The sequence below is a fragment of the Betta splendens genome, chromosome 21 (assembly GCF_900634795.4).
Source record: "Betta splendens chromosome 21, fBetSpl5.4, whole genome shotgun sequence".
In the NCBI taxonomy this organism is placed as follows: Eukaryota; Metazoa; Chordata; class Actinopteri; order Anabantiformes; family Osphronemidae; genus Betta; species Betta splendens.
Window position 1 is genome coordinate 609,339 of NC_040899.1, and position 12,605 is coordinate 621,943.

Here is a 12,605-nt window from a genome sequence, read left to right on the forward strand (position 1 = left end):
TCCGCAACAAGTGCGTTGCCCACTAAGGTTTTTTAGTCCTGCAGTGAGCTGGAAAAAAAATCAGAATGCTAGTCTCATTATAACCACCAGGTGGCGCAAAGTTGCTTAGAATGCACTACATCTTAACTGAGGTCTGACTGTTCATTTCTACCTGTAAACATATATTGTTCTTCTCAATAGTGCATCCATCTACAGAACACTTTCCCTGTAGCTGAGTCAAACTGCTTGCTAACAGCCAAACTTTGAGAAGTTAATTGTAGACCAAGCTATTGTCTCTATTGCGTGTACATACATATAAACACTACAAAAAACAACACACACAAACAGTTATCAATATGTTTTCTGTGCAGTTGTCCTCTGGGCACTGAACAGACCTTCAGCTACTGTTGAGACTGTGTAATCAGAACCTTCCAGTTGGAAACTGTTCACACCTTCTCATATCAGTGTCACATGGAGACACAACTGCAGTCAGAGGTGTTAACGGCTAATAAGCGTCAACACAAATGCATGATGCAACCAGTACACAAGAGACAAGTGAGTCATTAAAGCACAATCAGGTCTTTGACTTTTAAAACTTGAATATATGCCAAAAGATTTGTTTAATCTGCATTTTAAGCACACAGTTCCACTTACAGTAAGGTCTGTGTCACCTCAGGTTGATCATACATTCATATTTGTTTAGAAGTCTTGTGTTTGTGAAAAAAAAATTGACTTCTAGAGGCAGGCTTTTAGTGCCTGGTCCCGTCTCACTGAAACGTCCTTTAGTAAGGAAATGTGGAGGCTGGAGGATTTCCAAACTGAGAGCTGCCCCTTTGAATGTCTGGTGCAGTTCAGTTTAGGCTCTTTAGACCTGTACTTGCTTTTCCTGAAATGGCGGTGTGCCATAAAAGGAGCTACTTTGTGTTTTCCTGGGTGTTTCCTGCCCCTGACGCCATTACCCTCCACAGCTCAGCTGAACTGTTACTGAACTTAGTCAGCTCCACTCTGTTAATATTATGTAGGCATATACATATATGTATACGCACTGATGGGTTAGCACTAATGCACTTTAATGGAGTCAAGTTTACCTTTTTTGAGAAGGTCAATGACTCAGTGGGTGATGGAGGAATGGGAATAATGATGACAGAGGAGGGACATTCATGTGTAACAGTGAAAGCAGAGAGGAGATAAAGAGCTGGTCTAAAAGCACCTCTTTCTGTGTCTGATGATGGAGCAAGCTGAGCTCTGCTTTCCACTGCTCCTCAACAGCTCCTGCTGGCGGCCGACGCCTCCTCCTGCTGACAACGTGCTCCTTTACTTTGTTCTGTTCGTCATCTCTGTACTCACTGCTGCTCTCAACCTGCTGGTCATCATCGCAATCTCACATTACAGGCACAGTTGATTTCATGTCTTCTCCTGTTAAAGGCTTTCTCCAAAAGCATGTACAACATCCGGGTCTATGGGAAACTGTTCTGGCATTAACACTTTTCTATTGATTAAAATTTGTCACTTAGTTTCTTAGCTTTTTCCTACTTATTCTGGTTGATATCTGAAACGCTGGTTGATGACTTTTATCTGCATGTTTTTACATATCGAAGCTGTTGGCAAGCACAGGCTTTATTAGTTTTAACTGACTGTTTACTCTTCTTGCAGGCAGCTTCGCTCCCCCACAAATTTGCTGCTCCTCTCACTGGCAGTGTCAGACTTCCTGGTGGGTTTCTTGGTGATGCCAGTTGAAATCCTCACGATGTACACATGTTGGGTCCTGGGTGACCTCATGTGTGCTTTGTATTTTTTCATACCTGTCATCCTAATCTCTGCTTCAGTAGGAAGCATGGTGCTCATTTCACTTGACCGCTATGTGGCAGTTTGTGACCCTCTGCGTTACTCCAGCAGAATTACAGATAAAATAGCTATAGTCAGTGTTTCCCTGTGTTGGACCTGCTCTGTTTTCTACAGCATTTTCCTGTTGTATGATAACCTACAGCACCCAGGCAGATATAATTCTTGCTATGGAGAGTGCGTAGTTATTATTAATGGAGATGTGGACTTATTTGTTGCTTTTATTATTCCCATTGCAGTCATCATAGTTCTGTATGTAAGAGTGTTTGTTGTGGCAGTGTCTCAGGCTCGTGCGACACACTCTAATGTTGCAGCCGTCACTGAGCTTTCAATGAGTCGCCTGATTAGGAAATCTGAGTTGAAAGCAGGCAGGACTCTGGGTGTTGTTGTAGTTGTGTTTCTGATGTGCTACTCTCCATATTATTGTCTCTGTCTGACAGCTGGTGACATCTTGATCGGTTCTTCCACCGAGGCTTTGATGAGCTTTGTGATGTATTTTAACTCGTGTCTGAACCCTGTGATTTATGTTTTGTTTTACCCCTGGTTTAGAAAAGCGGTAAAACACATAGTTTCTTTGAGGATTCTGCAGCCTGGCTCCTGTGATGTCAACATCTTAGAGAGAGACACTTGATGTTATGTAGACATTCAGTACAGTAGTGCATAAATCTGGTTAAAATGATATCCAAAAAAACTTGAACAAATGATGAGCGAGTGGGTGGAGCCAGGGACACAACCCAATCCGTTGTTGTGAGAGGGACATGAGGGGCTGATCTGTGTGTATTTCTCTCTCGTTCTCTGCATTCCTCTCTGTTATTTGACACTGAGCTGCTAGCTAAGGTAGCCACATTTAGAATATGTCTGTGTGGATGTTTGTTTGTGTGGAGCTAAGTGGTTGCAGTGCCTTGTAAAATCTAAGTGGAACATGCATACATTTTTTTAGAATTTGAGCCTAAGCACCTAGTTACCACAGCTTTAAAATTACTTTGAAACAGTAATGTGGTCCAAAGGGTCAATTATCAATTCAGAGGGCAAAAGGACAGCTTCTTAAGCGCCACCTAGGATATATCTGTTCCAGTTGGATCAGAAGGCTCTAAGACCTCTATAGCTTCTCCTCCATGATGATGGATGATCCCGACCTCTGCTTCCCTCAGCTCCTAAATACCTCCTGCAGGAAGCCAAAGCGTCCTCACTCGCCTCAAGTGTTTTTTATTAACACCCTACTGTCCCTCAACTCTGTGCTCACTGCTGCTCTCAACCTCTTGGTCATCATCACCATCTCTCACTACAGGTACAGATTTTCTGTGTGTTCATTTTCTGCCTGTTCTTTATAAACTAGTAATACCTAGCATTTGCATTTGTCTTCATTCACTAATTGCCTTATTATTTTACATTGTATGTAATGTAATTTTACATCACAATGTACAATCATGAGCATTTACGAAAAAAAAAATGTTTTTTTTCTACTCGACTTATTAAATGGTTAAATTCATAATAGTGTTCTTGTTCTGATGATGGCATGTACTGACTCTAGATCTGTTTCTCTGTTGCAGGCAGCTTCACACCCCCACCAACCTCCTCCTCCTCTCTCTAGCAGCCGCAGACTTTATTGTTGGACTTCAGCAGATGCCATTTGGAATTCTGATCTGGCACGGCTGCTGGTTCCTCAGTGACATTGTATGTGCTCTAAATTCATTTTTAGGTTTTGTAACTACTAGTGTTTCTGTGGGGAACATGTTGCTGATTTCAGTTGACCGCTACCTGGCCATCTGTGAGCCAATGTATTACCCCACTAAAGTGACTGTAACAGCAGTGAGGCTCTGTGTGTGTCTGTGTTGGATTCTGTCTGTTATTTACAGCAGCTGGATTCTAAGGGACCTCTTCACAAAGCCAGACAGGTATTTGACCTGTTTTGGAGAGTGTGTAGTTGCCATTAGTTATATTGAAGGAACCGTAGACTTTCTCCTGACGTTTGTGGGTCCCATAACAGTCATCATAGTCCTGTACATGAGGGTGTTTGTGGTGGCCGTGTCTCAGGCTCGTGCCATGCGCTCTCATGTTGTAGCTTTCAAACCTCAGAGTTCAGCAACTGCAAACAAGTCTGAACTGAAAGCTGCCAGAAATCTAGGTGTGGTAGTAGTTGTTTTCCTCCTGTGCTTCTCACCTTATTACATCTACAGTGTTACAGGTGGGAACAACTTAGACAGCCTCTCTCAGATCTGGCTGCTGTATTTTAACTCATGTCTGAACCCTGTGATATACGCTCTGTTCTACCCCTGGTTTAGAAAAGCTATAAAACACATTATCACTCTTCAGATCCTGCAGCCAGGCTCCTGTGAAGCCAATCTACTGTAGAGGTACTGTACTAATACTTTGGCTTTTGAGGTTAAATATTGATAATAATAACAAAACAAAGCTGATATGTTTTAGTGGAAGATGAAGAATCATGGCTCAGCTAATAGAGTTGGCTTGGGGGAGCGAAAGGTCCCAGGTTCAAAGCCCACCAGAGCACCAAGTGTGTCTTTGAGTAAGACACTAGTTCACCGGGCTAATCATTTCCTCAATGTGGAATCAATATCTATCTATCATTTTTATTGGATCTGGGGGTACAAAGTAGATATTTTTAACAATCTACATTTTAAGTAGTTGCCTCCTTTTATTGAAAGTTCTTTTGGGAAGGAGGAAGATTTATGTTGCTGCACAATTAGTGTATGGCAGAGTGACATATGCATACACACAAGGTGTACTGTACAGTTTTTACACTAGGTTGAGTGGAGAGTCCTTATTGACACTAAATCTATCTAATTATATATTAGTTGGACATTTATTTAGATATTCTCCTAAAGATCTTAATTTAAAATGTGTAATTTCTGGAATGTCTTGTCATCAAACGACCTTCTCTCTCTCCTTCTTCTCTGTAAACTTTCCACATGAACCTACAGTACAATTGTTTTGATGAATAATATCCTTGTGCAAATAATATCCTCCCATGCAGGTTAGTTAAAAGTGCACTTTTTATTATGTGAATATAAAGCTGAAAGTTTAATTTGCTAATAAATTTACTGTTTTCTACCTCAGAAAAAACAGACTTCATTAAGACATTCATAAACACACTTGTGTGTAGTTGTCCTCTGGGCACTGAACAGCCCTTTAAACTGCTGTTGAGACTGTGTAGTCAGTGTTTTTGGTTGGAAACACCTTCTCACATCAGAGGTGTTAACAGCTAATGAGCGACAACACATACATGATGCAACCAGCACTTGACAGACAAGTGACTCAATAAAGTACAGTGAATGTTTGATCATTTAAACTTAACCACAAGTTTTAATTGTTCACTTTAATCTCAATCATGTGGCGAGAACCTAAACCTTACTAATCATTAACACATGACAAGAAAGTTTCTGCCTGAACAGTAGCACATGTCAAAAGCCCTGATCCTTTAACTGTAGACTCAGCTGATGCTTGTATTCAGTTTGTTGGCTGCAGTACAGTTTCAGCTGAAAGCTTGCATATGCTTATCATAAGCACACATTATATGCTATTCAATCCAGGTTATGTTTGTGCTTTGCAGAGGTACAGTAGCTGTAAGGTAAATTTTATTATGTAGTATCATGTCAGAATTTCTATCATTTAGAGTAATAGGACATTTATATTGTCAGAACTACACACACATCAACTTGGTTTAAACCTTGTATGATGCTGAAAGTAATGAAACTGCAAAGCCCATTGTTAAAGTCTGTCACTCCAGTCTTTGAAGGTGATGTGGGTTTTGCCTTTGTATGACCCTGTTAGTTGCCCTCAATTTTGGTGTTTATACTACTTGTCTTCTTTTTTTTTTAATAACCCTTGTTAAGATGGCGCTGAGTGTGTTGCACCAAGTCTCAGCAGCTCTGTCCTCTTGTGTTCTTTTCTTTGCGTGTTTTAATGTTTTTTTTCACCCTATTTGTATTTTTTAAATAAATCCATATGGAGTCGGGAACAAAGTTCTTTACCTCTGCACTCTGTTTTACTTTTGTCAACCTTTTGGGCGGCTTCCATGTTTACACTCGGGATTGGCTGTTAGCTGTAAACCATGGCGAGTTTCTCCACACTAAAAGGCCAGAGATTCCAGCAGAGATACGGAGGAAACTACGATGCTGCAGAGCTGGAGTTAAGCGCCGGGAGAGGAAACTGAGGCACAAGCCATATGTACCAACTGTTATTATGGGAAACCTCCGCTCTCTTTCTCCAACGAGCTGGACGAGCTAACAGTACACGAGCTGCAGCGTGTGCACTGGGTGCAGCCTGCTGTGTTTCATTGAAACGTGGCTCAACCAGGACACACCGGACTCTGGTCTCAGTTAACGGATTTACGCTGGTGCGGGCGGACCGGAGCGCTGTGTTTGTGAATGACAGATGGCGTATCCCAGGCCACTGCAGGGTTAAAGAACAGCACTGAGCTGGTGCCAGTCAGCGCTCGGCCGTACTACCTCCCACCGGGGTTCCTCCAGGTGCTGGTAGCCACCGCTTACATCCCTCTGTTGGCCGACGCCACTGTCGCGTGTGAGCGCGTGCACGGCACCGTGTCCCGGCATCAGACAGAGCACCCAAACCCTCTCTGGGGACTTTAAGCACGCCTGCACCCCCCACTCCGCCACCCTGCCCGACTTCACCCAGTACATTAACTGCACACAAGCAATAAAACTGTGGACCTCTTATACGCTAATATCAAAAATGCATATACAGTTTAAAACAATATTGTTTTTGCAATAACTTGCCCTGGGTGACCCCTGAGCTCAAGGCCCTACTACTGTAAATGAGAAGAAGAGGGCCTTTCTCTCAGTGACAGTGGAGTGCAGGGGGACTTGAAGTACAACATCAGAAGGTGCAAAAACAGCTACAGGAAAAAGCTGAAGCAGAACAACATCCATAGGATTGAAACTCATCTCAGGCCATTTTAATTATAGTTATTTACAAAAATGAACAAATAAACAATATAAACTACAGCTCGCTGTGTCACCTTCAGCAGTGGTTATTGCACATTTGTGTTGTAAGAGTCATTTTATTGTGTGACCGGTAGAGTTCAGCTCAGACACAGCCCGAGGGACGAAGCTGACTCTGTCTGCTGGTTCTGGTGGCTATAGCTCTGTGATGTCTGCCAGAGGGAAGAAGTTTGTGTGCAGGGTGTGTGGGGTCAGCAGTGCACACCTCTCTTCACACCTCTCCTGTCCAGGCGTCTCCTCCCAGCTGCAGCTGTTCACACCTCAGCACCATGCAGCTTACTGCCCTTCCTCCAACCACAACAAAGGAGGACGAAGGCCAGGAAGGCAACAGGCCCTGATCACAGGCTCCCCAGGGTCCTCAGGGAGTGTGCAGACCAGCTCTGTGAGGTGAGCAGGAGTACAGGGGGATCATCACTGACTTTCTGAGCTGGTGTGAGAACAACCACCTGATCTTACACCAGCAAAACAAAGGAGTTAGTACTTGACTTTAGGAGGTCCTCTCCACCACAAACCCCAGACCAGGGTGACTGGATACAGGCAGGATGGTTGGACCCACAGCTGCCCATCACCGACACAAAGCTCTGAGTCTAATGATACCTGCAGGTGATGACGGGGCTGAAGCACAACTACTGGAGAGAAAGGGACAAGGTTAGTTAAACATAGAACAATGATGAGAGGTTATTGGACAGAAGAGTCAGAAGGAAACAGTGGAGCTCAGTGTATAAATTAAGTCCCCCAGCAGTCTATGTCTATTGCAGCTTAACTAAGAGATGGTTCCTGTGACTAACAATCACTGCCAGTGACCTGAACCATCTCTAACTATAAGCTTTATCAAAAAGGAAGGTTTTAAGCCTAATCTTAAAGGTGGAGAGTGTGTCAGCTTCTCGAACCTGAAGAGGGAGCTGGTTCCAGAGGAGAGGAGCTTGGAGCTAAAAGCTCTGCCCCCTGTTCTACATTTAAACACTCTAGGAACCACAAGTAGCCCAGCGCTCTGAGAATGAAGCATTCTGCTGGGAGCATAAGGAACTATGAGGTCTTTAAGATAAGAAGGAGCTTTATCATTCTTCTGATTTTAGCTATATTTCTAAGGTGAAAATGGGCGGTTCTGGAGATTTGTTTAATGTATGATGTAAAAGAGAGATTCTGGTCAAAGATGACACCAAGGTTCCTTACAGTAGAATGTAAAGCTAATGTTAAGCCATCCAGGGTGGCTATCTGACCTCTGATTTTTTTTCTGATTTAAATCCTGACTGAAAATCTTTGTACATGTCATTCCCACTCAGGTGGTCAGATAATTGTTTAGCCACAATTTTTACAAGAATCTTTAAGGGTAAATTTGAAATGGGCCTATAGTTGGCTGGTTCTCCAGGGTCCAGAGTAGTATTTTTTTCAATAAAGGTTTGACACCTTGAAAGCCTGTGGTACATAGCCTAAATGCAATATTTTTCTTACATAAGAACTACGACTACTTCTGAAGGTTGGGTAGGGCCCTGGTGGAAGGCTGGAATAAAGACTTGCAATGAAGATGAGCACTTTTTTGTGGGCGTGTCCGATGGGAGGTAGTGACAGCAAGTTGTCTCCCAAGGCCGGACTCAACTGCTGTAAATAAGATCTTAATGCGTATGTGGTTTACTCTGGATTTCAGTGAGCAGCCACCTTCAGTCTAATCCTCTTCAAATCCCAGGGACAGCTTGTCAATGGGACCAGGGTGAGAGGAAAGTTGGGCAATGCTTAAGCTAATGTAGGAAAGGTGCAGGTGAGAAAATGGCTTGATCAGTGGCTGAAACCTTTGTGAGGTTAGGGGAAACTGCCGGAGCTTGACCATGGTACATAACTGGGTCTCTGCTTCTGGTTAGTGTGTAATGTCTCTGGTTTTGAAGTAGTCCACTGGGGGGGCAATGACCACCTTTCCTGTGACTGGTTATCTGACCCCTGATGTTAGTTCTGATAATAAATAAATAAAGATGTACTCAGATTAAATAATCCCATTTACATAATGAATATCTAACTGGCAGGTTGTTTTGACCACCTTCAGTATAAGCCAGCACCCACTGTGACCCCAGTAATAAACCTATATCACTGCTCTGACTGTTTACGTAACCTATAATATAAGATTGAAGTAGACTATTCAGGTGGACATACTGTAGACTTACAACTCAATTCACTTCAATTCAACTTTTAATTCGTGTTTCACATAGTTTGTAACATCCTGCTCTGTGTTAAATTATGATATAGACATGAACACAAGAAATGATGGGGCAGGTGGAGCTAGGGCACAAAACCCAATCAGCTTTGGCAAGACAGACATAAGGGACTGATGACTGTCTATTTATGTCCCTCTTGTTCTCTCTGGTGCTTTATCCCTCACTGCCTCTGTTATTTGACACTGAGCTAGTTCTTTTTTTCTTTTTATTAGGGATGCATTTTCAGTCAGTTGATTTAGTGGTGTGTGAAGTTAAGGTGGCTCATGCATTGTTTCTGGATTAGAATTCAATTGCACCTGCCAGTCTTAGTTACATCAGGTTTAACCCGAACTTTAATACAAAAAATGTGCTGTATTGTCAAGCCAGAGAGCAACAGAGCAGGCACCATCTGTGCAGGTTAGATCGGAAAGCTCTGAGACCTCAGTAGCTTCTCCTCTGTGAGGATGGATGAAACCGAACTCTGCTTCCCTCAGCTTCTAAATGCATCCTGCAGGAGGCCGAAGCGTGCTCACTCTGAGGTGGTCTTTATTAACTTCCTGCTGTCTTTCATTTCTGTACTCACTACGGGACTCAACCTGCTGGTTATCATCACCATCTCCCACTACAGGTATATAGCACTCTGCTGAGCCACCTATATGTTTTGTTCCTATGTCTATTTTACTAGATAATGTCAAAACGGAAGCAGAAATGGTTTGACAAAGTGGATTTTGCTATGTTTAACAGCTGCTAAACTGTAAAACACATTTTGTTAAATTATACAGCACAAAGTTAATAAACACCACTATGAATGCTGGCTAAAAGAACTGCTGTGTTAGCATCAGAGTACAGACTCCAAGCTGTGGCAAACATTTCAGCTATATTAAATTTGATTCTTGGCTTTTGCTGGGCTTCGCTGAGCTCTTCTGTTTTAAATTTTTGCAAAGTTACACTGATCCCCTGGTATAACTGGAAACCAGGCACATGTACATTGCAAGTTTATTGCAAGTCATGTTGATCTGTTTAATAGCTTTATTATATTTGAATATATCTACAGTATAATGTTTAAACTTGTAATTTTATGTTCGTGCCACTCTTTTACCACATGCTTCAAGCGTTTTTTACACTTTGCATGCTTGTTTAGTATTTGTAAAAGATATGAACTGTTATATAATTAATCCTGTAAAATGTGTCTGTTACCAGCATTATTATTTAATATATTGTATTCACTCCAGTTTATTTTTATTATGCCAAAAGTCATCTCAGGCATGTTATACTGACTCTAGATCTGTTTCTCTGTTGCAGGCAGCTTCACACCCCCACCAACCTCCTCCTCCTCTCTCTAGCAGCCGCAGACTTTATTGTTGGACTTCAGCAGATGCCATTTGGAATTCTGATCTGGCACGGCTGCTGGTTCCTCAGTGGCTTTGGATGTGCTCTAAATTCATTTTTAGGTTATGTAACTACTAGTGTTTCTGTGGGGAACATGTTGCTGATTTCAGTTGACCGCTACCTGGCCATCTGTGAGCCAATGTATTACCCCACTAAAGTGACTGTAACAGCAGTGAGGCTCTGTGTGTGTCTGTGTTGGATTCTGTCTGTTATTTACAGCAGCTGGATTCTAAGGGACCTCTTCACAAAGCCAGACAGGTATTTGACCTGTTTTGGAGAGTGTGTAGTTGCCATTAGTTATATTGAAGGAACCGTAGACTTTCTCCTGACGTTTGTGGGTCCCATAACAGTCATCATAGTCCTGTACATGAGGGTGTTTGTGGTGGCCGTGTCTCAGGCTCGTGCCATGCGCTCTCATGTTGTAGCTTTCAAACCTCAGAGTTCAGCAACTGCAAACAAGTCTGAACTGAAAGCTGCCAGAAATCTAGGTGTGGTAGTAGTTGTTTTCCTCCTGTGCCTCTCACCTTATTACATCTGCAGTGTTACCGGTGGGAACAACTTAGACAGCCTTTTTCAGATCTGGCTGCTGTATTTTAACTCATGTCTGAACCCTGTGATATACGCTCTGTTCTACCCCTGGTTTAGAAAAGCTATAAAACACATTATCACTCTTCAGATCCTGCAGCCAGGCTCCTGTGAAGCCAATCTACTGTAGAGGTACTGTACTAATAATTTGGCTTTTGAGGTTAAATATTGATAATAATAAAAAACAAATAAAGTTGATTGTTTTAGTGGAAGATGCACATCCATATTCAACCAAGGCTGAACAAACACCCCTAACACTTGACAGCATATATAGCGTATGTATAAAAACATATTGATTAGAATATCTTATTATACATAAACAGCAGCATGTGTGAAAATAAAGCATTATTGCTCCAGATTGCTTGGCCATCTTATTTCACTGTACTTTGATCAAACTGCAGTTTTGCATTAGTTCTGCTATTAGAATCTTTTCATTTTGTCAATGTAAGTTGCTGGAAAGATAATAATTGTACTGTATGTTTAATCCTGCTTGTTACATTTATATTAAAAAAATATATGCACAATTTAGCTGATATGGTCATGGACAGTACAAATTTATAGTTACTGTTGTTTTACAAATGAATGTGTCTTTGACCAGGCTTCCTCTACAGTTCTTCTGTTCTGTAAGAGACTGTCTGTACGGTAAGGCAGAAAGTCCAACAAGCTGCTGGCAAAGTTGATTTTAGCTTTGTTCATAAAAAAAACATTCTCACATGAAAATGTAGTGGGACTGGTGAAATGAGATAGCCTTCAACTATTTCTACACTTCTAACAATTTGATTTATGTCTTCCTTGTGTGACACACCAATGTGGCCACATGGAAGGTATTGACCGTATTTTCTGTTTTGTAAGAGACAGATGGGGTGCATAGGGGGACGTTCCTAGTTATGACCACAAGGGGGCAGATCCCCTCAGGTGAGACGTTACAGTGCTGTCGGAGCTTGTTTTGTCAGACTGATAAACGCGAGCACAGATGAAGAAGCATCGTTGTCTGTCTCACCTTTGTACAAACTGTTTTACAGTTTACATTTAATCGGTTACTGGGATCAGACGAACCTGTAACAGATTCTTGGGGGCTCGTCCGGGATCCAGCTTCAGACCAGATCGGGGCTGCTTCCCAAAACCAACTTGCGACTGAGAGAGGCCATAATCACGCTTCCGTGAAGAAGTGAAGCTTCAACCGTGTGCTGTGGGCTAAGGAACTGCTGAATTCAACTGAGAAAAGTTTGACAATGGCTGACGGCGAGAGGAAGAGCCTGGTGTGGGACATCAGGAAGAGCCTGCTCACCCTGCCGCCTGACAGGCTTTTCCATGTGGCTGTGAATGCTGGACCGGTTTCAGGCAGAAACCCAAGTGACCTGGACAGCGAAGATGCTGAAGGTTGCTTTGAGCACATTCACTCCTTCATGTACAGTAAGGACCTGTTAGAATCTGGGTATGAGTTCATTGTTAACCTTGAGAGATGTTATTGTTGAAATAAGACTGTCAGATAGAGGTATGAATGTTGCAGGTGAGTCAGAGGTAGATGTAAAGTCACCAGCTGAGCAAAGCATGACCCAGTGTGTTAAGTCACATCAGTTTCCACCCACTAGAGTGTCGATGGATGATGAAACATACATTGCTAATGACACTGCAACACGCACATACT

General features: G+C 42.4%; 3 protein-coding genes across 3 annotated transcripts; all 3 read left to right on the top strand.

Moving 5' to 3' along the window:
- The first annotated feature begins 1,204 nt into the window (after window positions 1–1,204).
- LOC129603466 (trace amine-associated receptor 13c-like) lies at window positions 1,205–2,454 on the top strand. Its single transcript, XM_055504784.1, has 2 exons — window positions 1,205–1,371; window positions 1,633–2,454. The coding sequence occupies exons 1-2, from the start codon at window positions 1,205–1,207 to the stop codon at window positions 2,450–2,452; spliced, it is 987 nt and encodes a 328-aa protein (XP_055360759.1). The 3' UTR covers window positions 2,453–2,454.
- A 32-nt stretch (window positions 2,455–2,486) lies between these two features.
- Window positions 2,487–5,804, top strand: LOC114847610 (trace amine-associated receptor 8b-like). The gene is made up of 2 exons (XM_041068736.2): window positions 2,487–3,109; window positions 3,372–5,804. Exons 1-2 carry the CDS (start codon window positions 2,937–2,939, stop codon window positions 4,171–4,173), a joined length of 975 nt encoding a protein of 324 aa, XP_040924670.1. The 5' UTR covers window positions 2,487–2,936; the 3' UTR covers window positions 4,174–5,804.
- Window positions 5,805–8,253: 2,449 nt separating this feature from the next.
- On the top strand, window positions 8,254–11,314 carry LOC114847613 (trace amine-associated receptor 13c-like). The gene is made up of 2 exons (XM_029137546.3): window positions 8,254–9,611; window positions 10,286–11,314. The coding sequence occupies exons 1-2, from the start codon at window positions 9,448–9,450 to the stop codon at window positions 11,085–11,087; spliced, it is 966 nt and encodes a 321-aa protein (XP_028993379.1). The 5' UTR covers window positions 8,254–9,447; the 3' UTR covers window positions 11,088–11,314.
- The last annotated feature ends 1,291 nt before the right edge of the window (window positions 11,315–12,605 follow it).

Coding starts and splice junctions, on each gene's coding strand:
- LOC114847610 (XM_041068736.2), top strand. CDS start 2,937: ATGATGATGGATGATCCCGACCTCTGCTTCCCTCAGCTCCTAAATACC. Junction 3,110..3,371: donor ATCACCATCTCTCACTACAG/GTACAGATTTTC, acceptor TCTCTGTTGCAG/GCAGCTTCACACCCCCACCA.
- LOC129603466 (XM_055504784.1), top strand. CDS start 1,205: ATGATGGAGCAAGCTGAGCTCTGCTTTCCACTGCTCCTCAACAGCTCC. Junction 1,372..1,632: donor ATCGCAATCTCACATTACAG/GCACAGTTGATT, acceptor CTCTTCTTGCAG/GCAGCTTCGCTCCCCCACAA.
- LOC114847613 (XM_029137546.3), top strand. CDS start 9,448: ATGGATGAAACCGAACTCTGCTTCCCTCAGCTTCTAAATGCATCCTGC. Junction 9,612..10,285: donor ATCACCATCTCCCACTACAG/GTATATAGCACT, acceptor TCTCTGTTGCAG/GCAGCTTCACACCCCCACCA.